The sequence below is a fragment of the Macaca thibetana genome, chromosome 10 (genome assembly GCF_024542745.1).
Source record: "Macaca thibetana thibetana isolate TM-01 chromosome 10, ASM2454274v1, whole genome shotgun sequence".
NCBI lineage: Eukaryota > Metazoa > Chordata > Mammalia > Primates > Cercopithecidae > Macaca > Macaca thibetana.
In genome coordinates, this window is record NC_065587.1 from 29,880,043 (window position 1) to 29,898,578 (window position 18,536).

An 18,536-nucleotide genomic window follows, 5' to 3' on the forward strand; every position below is an offset into this window, starting at 1 on the left:
CAAGGGGAGCACTGCAGTGGGCACAGGGCAGGCCAGGGGAGGCGAGTGACATCTCTGCCCAGAGAGGACACACAAAGTTCAACACCTCTTACCTGGTGAAACCCTACAATTCTGTCGCTCTGTACTCGCTCTGAATAATGGGCTTGCGGTAAGTCTTACACCAATTCTCAAACTGGGTGGCCAGCTGCAGCTGAATCAACTCCAGGTGCCCATAGTCATGATACCAAGGGTAGTAGCTGTTCACACAGATCACGTCCATATACAGAGCCCAGGACCAGAGCAGCAAAGCCCGTTCAGCACCCAGAAGACTGCATGACTCAGCACTCACACACTACGGGGGCTCTTCTGGCAGAGAAGGTAAGAAGGGGATGTAATCCCAGCATTCTGGAAGGCTGAGGCAGGAGAGTGACTTGCAGCCAAGAGTTAGAGACCAGCCTGGGCAACACAGCAAGACCCTAGCTCTACAAAAACTAGTAGTAAGAAAAATAGCATGGCACAGTGGCTCATGCCTGTAATCCCAGCACACTGGGAGGCCAAGGTGTGAGGATCACCTGAGCCCAGGAGTTTGAGACCAGCCTGGTCAACATTGCAAGACCCCATTTCTATAAAACGAAACAAAAGACTAGAATGACAAGAGCTACCTCTTGGGGCTAAGAACATCCAAGTGCATCAAGTCAGATCCTGAAATTACCCTGCCCCACAGGCAAAAATCATGGTCACAAAGTGCTCCAAAGGAGGCAGGCCTGTGACTGCACACTGACACTCACAACGTGTGCAGCTGGGAAGGGCTTATGGGAGGCAGAGCAGCTGCCAATGCACAGTCCTCGGCCAAAGCCCAGGGCCCCCGCCACTGGAACTAACTCCTCTCCGGGCAGCGCTCCCATCACTGGGCTTCCCCTCACCTTGCCCTGGAGAAGCACTCCCTCCTGAGGGGCTGATGCAGTCATTGTCACAGAGAATCTCTGTTTTGTTTTGGAGACAGTCTCGCTCTGTTGCCCAGGCTAGAATGGAGTGGCGCAATCTTGGCTCAGTGCAACCTCTGCTCCCAGGTCAAGCACTATGAGCAATAGTCGGCAGTTCCTCCTCAAATTATAAATACAACTACTATATCATCTAACAGTCTCACCACTGGAAAATACAAAGTACATGGATGTATTATGCTCCCTGATTACAAATGACATAGAAGAGCTATAGTGATCCACACAACATGGTATTGGCATTCACACAAAAATACAGAACAAGACTCAACAGGGGAACCAAACCCAAATTCATGTATGGTGGACACATTTATAAAAAGAACACCCAGGGGACGGGAGGCCCCGGGCTGCCTTTGGTGGGGCCGCAGAAGTGTCCTCGGGGGACCTGCAGCCACCTCTCACCTGGGCTCCGGATGGTTCCTACTCCATGAGGATTTCCAGAGTTTCCCCTCAGCCACCCTCAGAGTCAGGAGGGCTTCTTTGGGGCTGTGACCATCTGTCCCAGCCTTTCCTGTCTCCATGACACACACGTGTGACCTACGTATACTGCAATATGTAGGTGCGTGTACTGAAAGTGTACAGTTAAGATGACCTGCAACCGATGCTACTCGAAGTCTTCCAGAGACTTTTCAGATATCCCCAGACCAAAACAAACTAGTGACATTCCATGGTTTTGCAAACTGGCACCAGCAACTGCACAGAAACAGCTCCCTATGCACCATCAGACACTCTCCAGACCCTCCCGTCACTCACAAATATAACACAGGAGCATGAACCCAGGCAGTCTTCACTCCTAAGGGCCACTTAACAACCTCTATCCATCAAGAAGCCTTTGATCTGGGCCAGGCTGCCAACCCACAGGGGTGAATTGTGCCTCTAATGCTGAGTGTTGCTTCCCCTCACTGGGCTAACCCACACCCTTGCATATAGAAGGGCCCCCAGGGAAACTGCTGTCTGACATCCAGGAGCTCATGTAAAATGTTCCAGCAACCTGGATGGCCTTGGCCACCTCTAGTACTAGCCTTTCCCTCTGTGGGGCTCACTCCCTGACTCTTGCTTGTGCAGGCCAATCTACAGCGGCTGAGATCTCCTGCTCCCTCAGCCTCCTGGGTTACCCCGATGGCGTCACGCTGGCCAGAGGCAGGTGTCTGCAATCAAGAATGAGGTACCCACAGGCTGACTTCCCTGGTGTGGGAAGCAATGCCTGGGGTCTCCAGACAGCCCACCCGAGGAAAAGAATCCAGCTCTAACACAGCTCAAAGACTGTGTTATGGAAATGGAGAGACTGTCCAGGCCTGTCTCCTCTTCTGGCTCACTGGATTCCTAGGAAAATTATTGAGACACTGGGCTCAAAGCTCTCGGCCTAGGGCTTAAAATGCTACAGGGAATCAAATCAGTGTAACCAAGGACCAAAGACTTCTCCTTGACTGCGAATGGGGGATCAGGGTTGCAGAGACCAGGGGCACAGAGTGATACCTGTGCCGTAAGAGAAGAAACTGGGGATCTGGTCCACCCCAGGCTCGTCAACCTGAGTGTGAGGCCTTGCTGGGCCCTGAGCTCACCTGCCCCTTGGGAGTCCATTCTGACTGCAGTCCAGGGGGGTCAATGTCCTCACTGATGACAGAAAGAAGTGCTGGGGAATGCGGAGGGCATCGTGTAGCAGCAGGCAGTCTGGGTGGTCCACAGGTGTGTGCTTCAGCATGTCCTGGAAAGGGACGAGTTGGTGAATTCGGGGCCATGCTTCTGGGGCTCAGTGAGAAGCCCCTGGGCAATGCTCAGTCCTCACCGAAAGAATTCAAAGGGCAGGCCCTCAGGGACCCACACTCATGCCTGCAAAATCTGAACGGAAAATTAGAATCGGAGCAGCAGGGTTGACTCTAAAAGGGCCCCAGCTGGCTTTTCTCCCCGCTGCAGTCTTTACTCTTTTCTCCTGGCAGAGGCAGTCAGGTGGAGGCTCATCTTACCACGCAGCTGGGAGAGACACCCCTCTACCCACCCTGCAGCTGCTCCAAGGATCCTGGAGACCAAAAGACAGGGGTTGGGGAAGCAGGATATTCCTGCCTCCACTGAGAGCAATTGGCCAAATGTCAAGCTCAGTAGCTGAGCTCTATTGAGGCCCTGGCCCTGTTGGCATGGTTACCACAGGCCAGGGAGGCATACTCAGGGCCCAGGATCCCTCTGCCTGACTTTTCAAATGGTCTGTTTGCAGTGACTCTGGTGCCCTCCCACCCCGGGCTCAGTCTTCTGAGAAACTCCTAAGCCCTCTCTGGCCCTTCAGGGGCCTTAACACTGGTGCGTAGGACCAGGATGCTCTGAGTGACTTACTTGGTCAATGGGCTGGTACAGCAGAGCTGTTGGGGACAGCAGAGAGAAAAAGGACAATGACATACAAAAAACCAGTCAACACCACAGAGACTACTTTTTTCCCCCAACCGCCTTACTCCCCCCGTGAACACCTGCTTGCAGGAAGCCAAAGAGGGTCCACAGCAGCCTTCACCTCTGTTCTCACTCCCAGGGCAGACCAAGCAGCAAGAACAGGTGACACACAGCCCTGGTGACCGTGTCCCCTCTCTACCCATGCCTATTCTCCCATCAGACTTGGCTTTTCCGAGGGCTGCCCCAGTCCTATCCAGGCCTTACCTGGCTCAGAGCAGATGATCCCATACACCTCCCACCCTGAATCACACGGCTACACCCAGCACATGCTACAGAGGCCCAGCACACTCTGGGTCACATCCAGAAACTCTACAGTAGGGGAGGGGACATGCTGTTTCCCAGGAAGGGCAGCTCCCCAAGCCTGGTCATTCTCAGAATCCTCCAGTCAAAGGCCGGGCACAGCCAGCTGGGATCACCATGCTTCACTCTGACCCACATGACTGGCCTTGCCTCCTCTATGGGATGAGACCCCTCCACACAGCCTCAAACCCAGACATAACAGGACAGGACAGGCTGGGCACCAGGGAGGCCAGCCATATCTCCACACAAAGGCTCTGCTCTTAAGCAGGAGGCAGCCTCAGGGTCAAAAGTTTCCTGAAGCAACTCAGGTCAGGCCTCACATACAAGAGCCCCAGAGGCTGCAAAAGCACCAGCTCAGCCAGCCAAGAACCCAGGGCCACACCCTTCTGAAACCCAGACTCCAAGTGAGGATCGCTGGGATTCAACAGGAACAGGAGGACGTGACAGCTGGCGGACCAACGCTTCCCAACACCCTTCCAGCAAGCAGCTGCACCCCTCCTGATGCGAGTCACCCCACTTCGGTCCTGCACCTGGATGCCTCTGTCCATGGGGTCATGATCTTTGGCCTCCTCATAGGAGTGGTGAGAGGCAGGATGGTGGTCTGGGAAGAAGGATCCTAGACTGGGTGTCCCATAGGACCAGGTTGTGACAGATCTCACAGCCAACACTCATGCCCCAGCCAACCCAAACCCAACAGCTCCCCAAAGCCCTCCATGTAAACACCCTGTGCACTGCTAAGCAGACACTTCAGGGAACAATCTGACGGCTGTGAAGAACATACAGCCTCAACAGGGTTCCACAAGCCTCTGCAAGCAAAGCCTTCTTTGCTTGGGTGCCTATTCAAAGCACTAGGGAAGCTCTTAAAAGATACAGGACCAGGCACAGTAGCTCACGTCTGTAAACTCAGCATTGTGGGAGGCAGAGGCAGGCGTACAGCTTGAGGTTAGGAATTTAAGAATAGCCTGGGTGGAATAGTGAGACCCTGTCTCTACAAAACACAAAAATTAGCATGGCATGGTGGTATATGCCCATAGTCCCACCCATTTGGGAGACTGAGAAGGGAGCATTCCTAGAGCCTGGGAGGTCAAGGTTGCAGTGCCCATATCATGCCACTGTGCTACAACCTGGGCCACAGCACAAGATCCTGTTACAATCAAACAAACAAAAAACCAAAGATGCCTGTCTTCTGCCCCATCAAATAAACCCAAATCTCTGCAGGGTGACACAGGGTATTCGCATTTTTAAATATCTCTTTTGCTGAAGTAAATGTAATAGCTGAAAACCACTGACTTATGTAAATACACTTCCTATGACTTATTTGTTGCCCTTTCGTATCTAGCAATTTCTACACACCCTCTCTGTGGGCTTCAGAAGCCAGAATGGGCAGGGCCAGGTGTGAGGTGTCCTAGCACACTGAGGGTGGAGAACAGCTCCCAGTTCAGGGGGACCCATTTCTGAGGCTAAGGCACCCACCAGGGGCTCCACCTGTCTTTAGAGGAAAAGTCACACCTCAGAACCCCAGAGACCCAAAAGAAAGCTCGAATTTGGCAGATACCTGCCAGTGGGTCCTGGAGCGGCAGCCCCAGGGAAAACTGCCATTGCACTGTCAGCTCCCTCCAGCCCTCTCTCAGGTCCCAGCAGGAGGAGGGCTCTGACTAAGCTCAGAGGTCTCAACAAATGGCGGGCTGAACCTCACAGGAGTTATTAATAGGCCTATAGTTACCTCAAGACTCCTCCTGACCAGGACCAAAAATGAGTCCTGGGAGGGCAGCCAGGAAGAAAGCAGGGTAGAGAGGAAACACAGGGAGAAGGGGACCTGGGACCACGTCAGATATGGAGGAAACCAGGGGAATGAGGGCAGCCCTCATGATTGTGCTCCCACAGCTCCTGCATGCCTGTGTCCCCTGAGAATTCAGGGTGAGGAGCTCACTCTTGCCCCTCACCTGTTCCTGGGCTCTGGCAGGCTGGCCTGCTTCCTGCCCCAGCCTCACCCACTCTCCGCAGTCCTCACCATTGCTGTGGGCAAGCTGATCTCTCTGGTTTGCTGGGCTCTCACGCTCTGCCCAATAGCACCGAGTTAACTTCTTTGCATGCTTTATTTCTGTGATTAAAAAGGGAAGCAATTCTCACTAATGCCATTTCTCAGAGGAGAAAACAGGCACAGGGATGTTCTCTGACTTCCTCACGATCACCAAGCTACAAGTGGGAGCTGGGCTTTGAATGGAAGTCTACCTATGCTCCTAAAGTTGAGCCATCCTCCAAGGAAAGGACAGCACTGTAAAAGCTCAGTGAATGGGATGGGAGACTTCACTAAGGCCTGACCAGGCTGATACCCTGATATCCAACTTCCAGCCTCCAGAACTGGGAGAAACATAATTCTGTTTTTGATGAGCTCGGCAGGCTATGAGTCTTTGTTGTAACATCCTGAACTACCCCAGAAGTGCAATTCCATCACCTGTGTCATACTCCATCATTCAGAAGGCAGTCACTAACCCCTCAGTGCTGTCTTTGTAGATGCTGCCCACCCTAGGCTGAGATGGGGCACAGGGTCTGGGTCTAAATAAAACGGGAAGGCACTGGAAGGTGCAATGTCAGAGGAGGAGGATGTCTGAATTTCATTTAATCTCAACCTCTACTGGTGCAGCATGAAAGAGGAGGCCCAGAGCAAAAGTGTCTTCTCCTGAGATCACACTGTGAACCCCAGGCCCACTGGAGTTCTCTTCCATGCTACTTCTCACTCCTTTTTGAATTTCCTCCATCTGTAAGTGTGTGCAATATCTACAGGAACACCACACCATGAGTTTTATAAGATCTATCTCAAATACAACTCATGAGTTCCCTAGAAGAGAGATGCTAGCATCACCCTCATTGTGCATGCTGGGGAGGCCCCACAACACCAAAGGAGTTCTCTAGGGTCTCACAACGGCTAAGATAAAGGTTGTTTGACCCAGAACTGTCTCCTCAAACCTGGAACCCTGGTTACATCCAGGACTTCCCAAGGTGCTGAAGGGGCACACTTTGGCATAATGGTGAAAGGCAAGGAGTTGATGGGGGAGGGTGAGCGGCCAGAAGCCCAGTGGGGCCTTTGAGTAGGTCTGATGGAAAGGAGGAGCTTACAGGATGGAACCTACAAGATATGACCTCACTTCCTTACTGACAGACCCCAACAGAACTTAGAATTCTGGTAACTAGGCACCCATATTATACACACAGCCCCATTACCAGTTCAGTTGGTAGTCGACACTGGAGAGAACAACATGTTCTCCTGCTGTGTCCCCACATGCTGCCGACCTCCTCGTCGCAGAAGAGGCCAAAATGAGAGTCTTTCTCGAGAATATAGACATTGGTTCAACCCTCACCCTCGACGCCTCTGGCCCTTTGCCAGCAGGCACCCACAGGTAACACAGGGCCCAGGGCAGGCCCGTCCAGGACAGGCCTCAGCTGTGTCCATCAGGGCAGTGCTGAGCCCCTCCCCATGTGGTTGGGGGAAACAGGAGAAGAGGGGCCCTCCCTGGATAGGAGCAGGTAGGTTCTCGGGGGTTGGGAGCCTGGTTAGTATGTCAGGTTCACAGCCCAGGCCATGCCTTCAGGATGGGAAGGTGAGTGTCGAGGACACAGTTTGTCTGCTCAGATCTGAATCCCAAGATGTCAAGTTGTCATCTGCCGGAGACCTCAACCTCCTCTGGCTGGAGGTCTATGCAGATTCTCTTGTGTGCCAAATCCTGTTGGGGAAGGGGGCGCCAGGGAGGAGTTCTAATGGGGGTGTCCCACTATGGGGTCAGCCAGGCAGGCCACTGACACGTCTTCGCCTGGCTCACTCTCTTTGCAGAGCTCCACACAGCAGATCAAGCAGGAGCTGTTGGATGGATTCCATTTCTCCATCTTCTTCAAAGAAGGGCAGGGGCCCCCTGCTACCAACCACGGCCAGTGCTGGTCTAGGGTGAGACTGGGCACACAAGGGTCTCCACAGACAGGGACTCCAGAAAACCAGGGTGGGCCCAGGACTCAAACACGAATATGGGGACTCCCTAGGCTCTGTCCTAGGGCTTTCATACTTGAGTGAGCCACCGTCCTCTCCCAAAGGAATCTGTCTACCGTTAGTCCCCAGTGGCAACTTGGTTACATGCAAAGTCCCTTTCACCTATCAGAGGAAGATGAGAGAAAATCCTTCTGTTTTCACTTTCTGTTATGCCAGGAGTATCTCAGCATGTTGCTACAAGAATTGGGTACAATGGTAACATTGTAGCAACATACTCATACTGTTATCATTTTAACACCCCACCCTAAGTGTATGTCCAGCAACAAGCAGCTCCCCTGCCCTGCCCACCTCTTTCAGGACTTAAAATCCAACACTTCTACACAAACAAGTTGGGGGGGGGTGGTGATTACAACAAAAGAAGGTGAAGCTACCCTATGCATCTGTGTTTAAAGTGTCATCTCAGAGAACGCATCCCTGCAGACCCACCGGGCAGCTGCTGCACCCTCGCATGTCACTGTAATATTCCTTAAGGGAGGCCATGTTCCACAGCGGGTCAGCATCTCAGTGCCAGTGGAGCCTGTCATGATAAAATTCCCCTTCTAGGCAGCCTTTCTACAGGCAGCATAATCCTATGTGTGTCCTAATAGGCTGGAGCACTTTCCCAGGGCTGCCATAACATGCACGCTGACTGAAGGGCTTAACCACAGATACCTGGTTCCTCACAGTTCTGGAGACTGGAGGCCCAATGTCAAGCTGTCAATCTGGGGTGGTTTCTCTGAGCCTCTCTCCTTGTTGTGGAGATGGCTGACTTCTATCTCGGTCAGCACAGGGTCTTCTCTTGAACTTCTCTGTGCGCTGACCACCTCTCCTTGTAAGAATCCCAGGCATATTAACTTAGGGGCCACCCTAATGAACTCACTTCTCCTGAATTACCTCTTGGAGAACTCTGTGTCCAGACACAGTCACATTCTGAGTCTCTGGGGTTGAGAATAGAAAGAGTTACATTTTGGGGGAGGGGACACAATTCAACCCATAAAATATACAAATCCCCTGCGGAAGACACACACCCGGGAAAGGGAAATCTGGGTGAAAGGAGGTGCAGATAGCAACTTTCAACAGCTCTAGCCAGCTGACTTTCCAAAAGGGCTCCAGCTGCTCACAGGGTCACCAGCAGCCTCTGAACGTAGCTGCTTCTTTGAACACAACCTCCCCTGAATACTAACATGTTCTTAACTTTTTGTCAATCTGCTGTCTGTGTGGCAGAGAAAATCACCTTGTTTCATTTCCACTTTAAACCATACATTTCCGTAACCTTTCCCGGTTTCTATACCTGCCTGCGTTTTCTCTTCCCCGAGTCGCGTGGCAAATCCCGGGCCTTGGGATGTGCTTCCTCCCACCCTGGAGTCTTCCGGCATTTTCCCCTTGGCCAGGGCTGGGATGGCTGTAGCTGTTTCTCCAGACTCACATTCATGTTAAAGAACAAAAACAATCATATCCCTTTAAGTCAAAGGGTTCTTCTAGAGCATCTTATCCGGTGTGCTGTCACTAAAATAAGGAACGGATGAGACTTCCCCAGGCCCTTCCCTTACATATCAGAAGTGGAGCCTCAGGTGGCCTAGAGGGAATTTCATCCAGTCCTCCCTGTGGAAGGTGCTCTCTTCTGACCCAGGTGCTGCTGAGCAAGAATTTGACATCCAAAAGCCCGCGTTTCCTCTTCTCCACCATGAGGGTGATTTTTGAGGGTTGCAGGGATGATGCTCTTCATGCAGGCTGTTGATACAGAGGATGCTGTTGCCCCACAGCTGACATTCACCGTGCTGACGCCTTGAAGGCATGAATCATTTTATCCTTCCCCATACTCACATGCAATTTTACCTTGAAAGCCTAGAACCCTTTTCACCATGGGCACCCAGGTTCTCCACATGCACAAGTCCCTGAAGGGTTGATGCTTCTTGGTGTGAGTTCCAGATCCCGATCCTCTGGTGGTTCATGGTGTTACCACTGACTCGCATGTCCCTCCTTGTTCCCCTAGTATGGAAATGAGATCTGCAGGATGCCAACTTTCCAGCCCCGCACAGGGGAGAAGCTGTTGGAGTCCCTGGTTCCAGCCTTTCTAACTAAACCCATCTCCTCCTATGCCACCTGCCTGGGTCCCTCCTGGGACTTTATCACCGTGCCACACTTTTTGGAACTACTGGTTAGAAGGTGAGTGTCCATCCACTCCAAGGCACCGAGGTGCCTCTGTCCCCTACTGGCTGTGTCTTGAAGATGCACCTCTTGGAGCCTCAGTTGGCTCCTCTGGAACAGGGAGTAATGAGAAGATGAACCTCACAGCGTTCTTGTAGGGACTGAATGATCTAAGACACAGCAAACAAAGGGATCCCTAGAGCCTAAAACTCTGGACAATCTGCTGTGGGTGCTGTGATTCATGTTTATTACTTTTCTCTTCCCCCTCACTGAAGCAGCTCTCAGCATTCTGCCAAAATGGCCCATCTCTCTTACTGTATGGAAAGGCACATAGAAAGCAAGTCTGCAATGGCATTGGTAAAGGATGTCTGAGTTTCCTTCTGGCTGGACTTTCTCCTTGATACAGACAGAAGAGGGGTCCCTTCATGCTGAAAAAGGAGCCACAGGCCCACTCAGACATCTGGAGGGGCTCACTGAGTTTCTCCAATGGTTGGGGTTCACTCATTCAATACATACATACAAAACACCTCATATGTGCATCGTTCTTCTTGTGACTTGGCATAATTTCATAAACAAGGCAGATGACAACCCTGGGCCTCAATTCTACTCAGAGTCAGGTGCTCACAGTAGACAGAATAAACAAATCATATCTACAGAATGTTAGAAGTGAAACCCTCATGGCCTCCTCTACGTATGGTGGCATCCTCCCAGATTCTGACTAGAATGACGGAGCCCAGCAAGTATAAACTGGGGGGACTTAGGGTTCTGAAGGGCCTCTTCACCCACAAAACATGGGGGGAAATATGTGGACTCTGGCTGGGGAGAGACTAAAGGAGCCCTGGGGTTCATATGTCTTATAATTTCCACAACAAGGCTGACATCTGGGGACTTCCCCTGCAAGAGGTAAATAGTGAGTTCTGTAAATGGAGACTTAGCTCCCCTGCAAAGGAGAGGTGAGGCTGGGGCCACAAGTGGCCACTGAGAGACCCATCCCCAGCACCGTAGCTTCCCAGCTCTCCCTGTCCTCCTCCACCCAACATCTGCCCCTACCCTCCTAACCCCAGGACCAGGGAAACCAAAGCTGGAGCTCTGATGAGCAAGCTGCTCACAAATCAGCCTGGAGCTGCAGTCTTGAGTGCCCAGGTGCACAGTGCTGTGCTCCAGGGCCATTGGGAAGAGAATGTCAGTGGGACACTGGGGTGCAGAAGGGTCCGTACAGCCCTGCTACATGGCCAGGTCTGCCCCTTTCAGGACAGCACTGATGGCTTGGGGTAGGGTGGGGCTGTCCTCCACACAGGCAGCAAGAGGCCAGGGACCCAGAACCACACAAGGGTGCCCTGGAGGGTTGTGTGGGAGAAGGCCAGGCCTCTGACTCAGCTGTCCACTCCATCACCAGCACCACCACCTCCATTTTGTTCACCTGGCCCCCTGAAAACACTTCAGTTTGCTGCCAGGCCCTGCAACGGTCATCTTTCTGGATAAAGCTGGCCTTCAGGACCTTCGCCTGGCCTGGACTGGGTTTGGAGGACCATCAGGAAATTGTCCTAGGCCAGTTGGTGCTTCTGGAGCCCAAGGAGGCCAAGCCAGATGGTGAGGAGGCTTGCAGTCTGGAAGACTTTTTGGGGGTGGTGTTTTGGGGCTACAATTCCCTTAAATTCCATCCAGTCATTTCTATACTTGGAAATCCCAGTGAAGAGTGACTGGAATGGTGACCTTTTCTCCTTTTCCAGATCCTGCTCCACCTCCTGGGCAACACGCATTAACAATGCTTGCCCTGGAGCCAGCACCACCACTGCTGGCGGACCTGCAGCCTGCTCTGGAGCCAGAGTCACCTGTAGCCCTGGATGCACCAGGATATCTACATTCAACATCAGCACCAGCACCAGGGGAAGGGCCCCCTCCAAGAACACTGCTAGAACCACAGTCAACCCCAGAGTCCCCCTGTCCCTGTCCCGGGACTGTCAAGAGCCAACACACTGAGGAGCTGCCGGACATCACGACCTTCCCTCCCAGGCTGCTGGCAGAGCAGCTGACCCTTATGGATGCGGTGAGCAGCTGGGCTTTGCAGGCTGTGCGTCTGGCACCAGCTGTCTCAGACCAGCCTCTCCCTGAGGAGCGGCCAATGCCCTGGGTCCAGTTTGAGCCCCACTTCTTACCAACCATGGGATCTGGATGAGTTTCCTCACCCACAAGCCTTCCCTGTCTGCATGTGGACAGCAGAGATGGGAAATGACCCGTCCCAGCTGCACAGAGTGACTGTGCAGACTGAATGACAGGGGATGGACAGAAAGCAGGACAGGGCAGGTGATCACCGAGGGGCAGGCAGGGCCATGGGTCACTCACCCAGCTGCTCAGGAGCCTCACCACCCTCAGCACTTATTAGGTACCTGATGCATACTAGATTCTAAGGCACACACCCAAACAGAGCCCAAGGTTACAGTTGCTGCAAGGAAACTGCACCAGTAGGGAGAGGAGGAGTAGAGGGCTGATTGGGATGGGAGGAACACAAGGCCTCAGGATGGGGAGGCCTGAGCCACCTTCTAGTTCTTGGAGTGAGGATGGCCTGGGAGAAAATGTCACTCTCTCTTCCCACTCTTGTTGGTCTCTGGGACATGATGCATTCACGGCCCTCGGTGGGCAGAAAACCAAACCCAGGGACTCCCACAAGTCTGGAGCCCATTTTAAGCTTTCTGAGCTCCAGCTCTGTTCCTGCCAGAGACTGTGGATGACTGTGAGCTCACTTCCTGCCTGGGACTGTGGGTGACTCTGAGCTGGGCTGTGCTGTGTCCATGACACTCTCCTCCTCACCCAAAGGATCTCTTCAAGAAGGTGGAGCTCTACGAATGCTTGGGCTCCATCTGGGGCCAACGACATCAGAAGGGGAGTGAGCACGTGGCACCCACAGTTCATGCCACCATCGCACATTTCAACAGGCTCACCAACTGTGTCACCACCTCCTGCCTCGGGGACCACAGCATGAGGGCCCAGGACAGGGCCAGGGTGGTGGAGCACTGGATCAAGGTCGCCAGGGTAAGCCATGGTTGGGCCTTAGGATTTCCTCTTTAAAAATGGGGAACTGCCTCTTCTCCTCCATCGGCTTTCAGGATTGGCATCTGCATCTCTAGCCTGAGCCCTGCACATCCCCTAAGCCATTCTTCCCACAGCTTCCCTGACCTTGACCCCCATGGCCCAGTGGTGGCTGCTCACGTCTGACCTGGGATCTTCCTTGGGTTGAACTGAAATCTTTCTAGATGAGTGACATTCACTCAGCCCCAGGTGTGCCCTCCTGAGGCTCCCTGGGCCTCTGCTTCATTCAGGAAGGGAGATCTCAGCAGAGGGGGCTGAGGCTGAAGTGGGTCGGACTCCAACTCTGGAGCTCACAGCTCACTCTTCCCTCTCCAGGAATGCCTACGCCTCAACAACTTCTCCTCGGTGCACGCCATCGTCTCTGCTCTGCGCAGCAACCCAATACATCGGCTACACAAGACGTGGGTAGGAGTGTCCAGGTGAGGAGCTCCCTCCACGGGAGCACCAGTGTTGACTTAGGGACCCATAGGTCTCCCCATGTGCCCTCAACGACTCTGAAAGGTTCTTGGAGAACAGGGATGCTGGAGGCAGGGATGGGCTGGTGGGTGTGGTCACTAAGCTGCCCTGGACTCCTAGGCAAGGATTTTTTACTCAGGAGTAAGGTTTTTTAAGCATCAGGAACAGACTGGAGCCAACTGGAGGGTGTCAGGTATTGGTACCCAGCAGTGGAACTGTGTCCAGCTGGAAGCTAACTGTGAACACGCAGGGGCTCATGTGAAGTGGAGATGGGCCAGGGGAGGAGCATGACAGTCCCACCCTGGTCCTCTGGAGCCCTTGTCATCAGATGACCCCACTGGAAACTCTCACGCAGGAAGCTGAGATTCACTGGGTTTTCAAACAAAAGGGATTGGAACTCACAAATCTCCCCCGTGATTCCCAAATTTACCCTTTTTTTTTCCTCTGTCAATAGCAAAAGCACAAAATATCTAAAAGAACTCTGCAAAAAAGACACTGCAGTGAAGAGGGACCTGCTGATCAAGGTACAGTGGAGTCTGGGAGATGCGGGACAAGTGTTTAAGGTCAGAGAAGAGTGAATTTGGAAGGGCATCGGACCTGGTGTACAGTGGTTATTTTCTAATGTTTTGACTTACCTACAAAAAGTGGACTTGAAAAATTCCTTCCATGCCTACTTTGGGCAAACAGGAGGAGAGGTGTGTGGGTCGATGGGCACGTGGAGGCACGGGGGCAGCAGACCCTGGAAATGGGATGTGGCAATGGCTGCTGGGCTTCTGAGTGGGGGTGATGAGCTGCAGCATTAGCAGGGCTCTGGCTCCCATGCTGGTCCATGCTGCTGGCATGGAGCTTCCTCCAGGCTGGGGGATGGTCATTGTAGGTGGGACTTTCTTCCTTCCTCAAACTAGCAGCAATTCCTCAGGAAGCCAGGCCTCCGCTGCTGCTTCTGTCTGCAGCGCACCTCCATGGGCAGGGGGCATCCGCCCACACTGGGGGAAAGAGGGAATAACAACAGAGGAAACTCATGTGCCAGGGAGTCCAGTAGACTGCACAGCTATGGGTACCAATGGGCAAACTCAGGACAGATGTATGTGCTTGCTGGGATTCCCTGCTCTGCCCTTTGCAGACATCTGAAAATGGTCATGTCACAGGATTCTCACCAATTAGCAGTGACACATGCTCATGACAAGTATCTGGGGGATTCATGCATTCCTAGGGGATCCTCCCTGACCAGATCTCAGAATCTTCCATGCAAATGAGAAGGCAACATGTCACCCCACCCAGGATTCTGGAAAACCCTGCCATATCCGTCAGACATGTCGCCTCAGGAGGCCACATCCTGAGTGGAGGAAGAGAGTTCTGTGCACGGAACTCCCCTGGGGGATCACTAGCGAGGCTAAACCATGGATTTGGCATGGCGCAAACCCAGTTTGTGTGGCAGAGACTCCAGTGGGGCTCAGATACGCAAGTGCCACTTAACCAGGTCTCCTAAAATGCCCTGCCCCTTTCCCATCATGAGTCTGCAAGGCTGGAGACCTAGACACTCAGAGACTCCAGAGAACAAGACCCTGATGGGTGGCGGTGCTGGGATGTGGGCTGAAGGCAGCCGAGACAGAGCCTCCAGGAGAGGGAGGAAGTGCCCTTTCCTTTGGAGCCCTGGGGAGTCACTGCCCACTCTGGGTCTCTGTTTCCTTATCTGGAAAATGAAGGGATGCTGAGCCTGTAGTGCAGGCCTCACAGGGTGGAAATGAGGTTCAAGAAAAGAAAGCAATTTGAGGGTGCTCATGCCTGGTTCTTCCTCAGAGGGATGAGGGGGAGAACAATGACAACAGCTACAGGAAATAACTCTCAGGAGGTCCTGTGAGGTAGCTGTGGTTTTCATGGCTCTTTACAGAAGAGGAAACAGTCTCAGGGAGGCCTGGCTGCATGATTGGGTGACACACACACGGAGTGTGGAGGTGGCCAGTGGTATGAGCACTGTGCCAGGTGACTCACGCCAGTCCCTGGGGATTCAAGTGTGGGGTGGCTGGGGTGTAACTGGGGGAAGGGAGGAGAGCTTCACTGTCCCTATCCCTGACACCTGGCAGGCGGGGAGCTTTAAGGGTGGCCACCCAGGAGAGGAACCACCAGAGAGCCCAGATGAGGCTACGGAGGCAGAAGGAGGTGAGTGAGACTGTGGCATGGAGGGACCGCAGGGGATCAGAGGACAGGGCTCTTTTCCCCACCAGCTGGAGACCTCCATATCAACACAGCGGGGGCTTCCTCCCCAGCCCTGCCCTCCTATGGCCACTGGGCCTGAAAAACCTCCATTGGAGAGAATAGAGCAAGGGTCTGGGAAAGCAGAACTCAGAGTGGATGTGGGGAAGGGTAAGGCTGGGACCACAGGCCCTTGTGACTTGTTAAAATCCCACCATAGAGGTAACTAGGAGTGATTGCCAGACTTGGAGGTCAGCTGGAATAGAAGAGGCAGAGAATTGGGAAAAGCAGCTGAGGGTCTTTTGCTGCTACAACTGGGAGACCTGGGGAGGGGGTTCTGGGAGACAGGGGCTGATGGGATTTCATGGGACAGGGCCTTGGGCAGGCACCTCAGGGTCAATACTCATCACCACTACCCCTCCCACCTCCCCACCCCTCCATGGCACAGGGCGTGGTCCCCTTCCTGGGGGATTTTCTGACTGAGTTACACAGGTTGGATTCGGCCATCCCGGATGATCTGGATGTGAGTGAGCCTGGGGCAGGCTGCTTGGGAACCAGGATCCTGAGGCTTGGGAGGACAGGGGCCTGGACGGAGCCCTTAGATCTTAGCCCTTGGAAAACCTCCTCTCCTGAGAGCCTCATAGCTGCTCCTGTGGGAGGGGGTGCCAGGCCCATCTCATTACCTCTGACTGACAGAGGCTCCATGGCAATCACCAGTCCCTATCCCTGAGTGGTGAAGCTGCAGAGCTGTCTGACTGCAACGCTGCTGAGGGGTGTGGCCTGAGCTGGACTCAGCCTCTCCCTAGGGTAGTCCCATAATAGGAGGGTGAAATTGAGCCTTTCCAAGGGCAGGCAATTCCAGGGTCACTGAGTGCTTTCTTTCTATGAGAAACCTCAGTTTCTCTGTCTGTCATCTCAGAGGGCTGGGGCAGAAGGTCCCTGAGCCCCAGCTCCCATGCCCCCTGCCCTAGAGCCCGGAGCCTGAGGCAGGTTCAAGTCCTGTCGTGTGCACATCCCCTGACCCTGGTGGCCCTGGCAGTAATGCAGCATGGGAAGGGATGGGGTGGGGCTGTTGTGGGCCAGGGACCTTTCTGATGGGCTCTATCTGACTTCCAGGGCAACAGCAACAAAAGGAGGAAGGTGAGCAGCTGGGGCATTCACACTGGATGAGGGTAGGGATGTGGATGTCACAGTCCACCCTGGGCAGGACACTCCCTGGCTCCATCCTCTACATCTTACCTTTACTGGGAGGGTTTGACACACACAGGAGGAGGAGACCTATCCCAGTGGAGAAAGTGGGAAATGGAATGGAATCAAAGACCAATTCCTGCAGGAGGCGCTGTTTACATCCAACTCTGGGAACAGGCTGGGGGCTGCATGGGGCCTCTTCACAGAATGGCCCCAGGGACCAAACCCCTTGTCCCTGCCTGCCAAAGGTTCCGTCAGTGTCTTCCACCCAGGCCCTGTCAGCATCCTGTCCTCTGTCTCTAGGAGGTCCGAGTTCTGCAGGAAATGCAGCTGCTCCAAGTGGCTGCCATGAATTACAAAATTCGGCCTCTGGAGAAATTTGTCACTTGTCTCTCAAGAATGGAGCAGCTCAGTGACAAGGAGAGGTGAGGACCTGGCACATGGAAAGAGGGTGGGAGAAAGCTCTCCATTCTTTTTTAACGTGGTCTGGCTCTGCCGCCCAGGCTGCACTGCAGTGTCACCATCTCTGCTCACTGCAACATCTGCCTCCTGGGCTCAAGCCCTTCCCTCAGCCTCCCAAGCAGCTGGGACTACTGTTATCCACCACCATGTCCGGTTGCTCTCCTGTTGTTGTTCTGGTACAGGTGGGGTTTCACGATGATGTCCAGGCTGCTCTCAACCTCCTGGCCTCAAGCAATCCACCCACCTCAGCCTCCCAAAGTACTGACAGTACAGGTGTGAGCCACCCAACCTGGCCTAGAGGAGGATCTCCTGTGGACAGCTGCAGAGAGCCTATGGCCATGACTCCATCGCCAGCATCAAGCCCTGTTGCATGGGGACTGCTGGGGACCCAGGATTCCAGCTGGGCAGGCACTGAGAGGGGATCTGATGTGTAGCTCATGGTGGCCTCACAGCTGCCTCTCTGTCCTGCAGCTACAAGCTGTCCTGTCAGCTGGAGCCCGAATCCCAGTAGGCTGGAAACATCCTGCAGTGGCTGGGGCCCTATTGGGATGCTGGCTAGAACACCAGCTCTGCATCATCCTTCACCCACACCGGAGACACCACGAAACCACATCTAGGTGGCTGGTAGCTCAGCTACATCTTGACCCCACTCCTCAACTCCAGCTGCTCCTGCTGGCCAGGATCAGGCCATGGGACTTTTGCATGTCAGGCGGGAAACCATTTTGTTTATTTTCTTTAGTGTATAGGTAACGGATTTTTTTCGTAGCTTTCATTAAAATAAAATTTTAAAACACTATTCAGAATGTTCTATAGTTGTTGAATGAGAACAGTAACTCCAGTGCAGTAACCGTGTACCAGTCTTTAGGATTCATAGTCTTAGCATGTCACATTGAGGCTATGGCTGAACAAGTCATGGAATAGCGTTCACGTTACACCTGCCAACCGTTTAATGTTTTCCTTGTTTATTCAAATTAATTATTGCTAACTCTGTTTAAGGAAAACAAAAAATAAAACAAACAAAAAAACACTTAAAAACCACAGTATGTCACCCAATCTATGTCACTTGTTCTACTGACCAGTTACTCTCAAACTTATATTCTAGTTAAATTCAAGTTCCACTGGGTTACTCTACTTTTTTAAGTTGTAAATATTTAATGAATCACTTAAATATTTACTGAAGGGCTGGAGATAGGAGGTATTTATGCAAGTGGTAGGGCTGGCCTTCTCCAGAAGTCCTGTGCAGAAGGGAGCTGGCCATGAGTCTCCAGGAA

The 18,536-nt window shown here is 53.1% G+C and overlaps 1 protein-coding gene across 1 annotated transcript; it reads left to right on the forward strand.

The window, feature by feature from the left end:
- Nucleotides 1-6,933: 6,933 nt before the first annotated feature.
- On the forward strand, nt 6,934-17,776 carry LOC126964069 (ral-GDS-related protein-like). Its single transcript, XM_050806916.1, has 13 exons — nt 6,934-7,111; nt 7,543-7,653; nt 9,725-9,897; nt 11,276-11,469; nt 11,610-11,926; nt 12,694-12,909; nt 13,282-13,385; nt 15,507-15,582; nt 16,064-16,138; nt 16,587-16,653; nt 16,732-16,787; nt 17,107-17,228; nt 17,737-17,776. Exons 1-13 carry the CDS (start codon nt 6,971-6,973, stop codon nt 17,774-17,776), a joined length of 1,692 nt encoding a protein of 563 aa, XP_050662873.1. The 5' UTR covers nt 6,934-6,970.
- The last annotated feature ends 760 nt before the right edge of the window (nt 17,777-18,536 follow it).

What these genes read in the sequence shown, in the direction of transcription:
- LOC126964069 (XM_050806916.1), top strand. Translation starts at nt 6,971, where the DNA reads ATGTTCTCCTGCTGTGTCCCCACATGCTGCCGACCTCCTCGTCGCAGA. An exon ending in ACGGCCAGTGCTGGTCTAGG is followed by an intron (nt 7,654 to 9,724) that starts GTGAGACTGGGC and finishes TTGTTCCCCTAG; the next exon opens with TATGGAAATGAGATCTGCAG. An exon ending in CAGCTCAGTGACAAGGAGAG is followed by an intron (nt 17,229 to 17,736) that starts GTGAGGACCTGG and finishes TCTGTCCTGCAG; the next exon opens with CTACAAGCTGTCCTGTCAGC.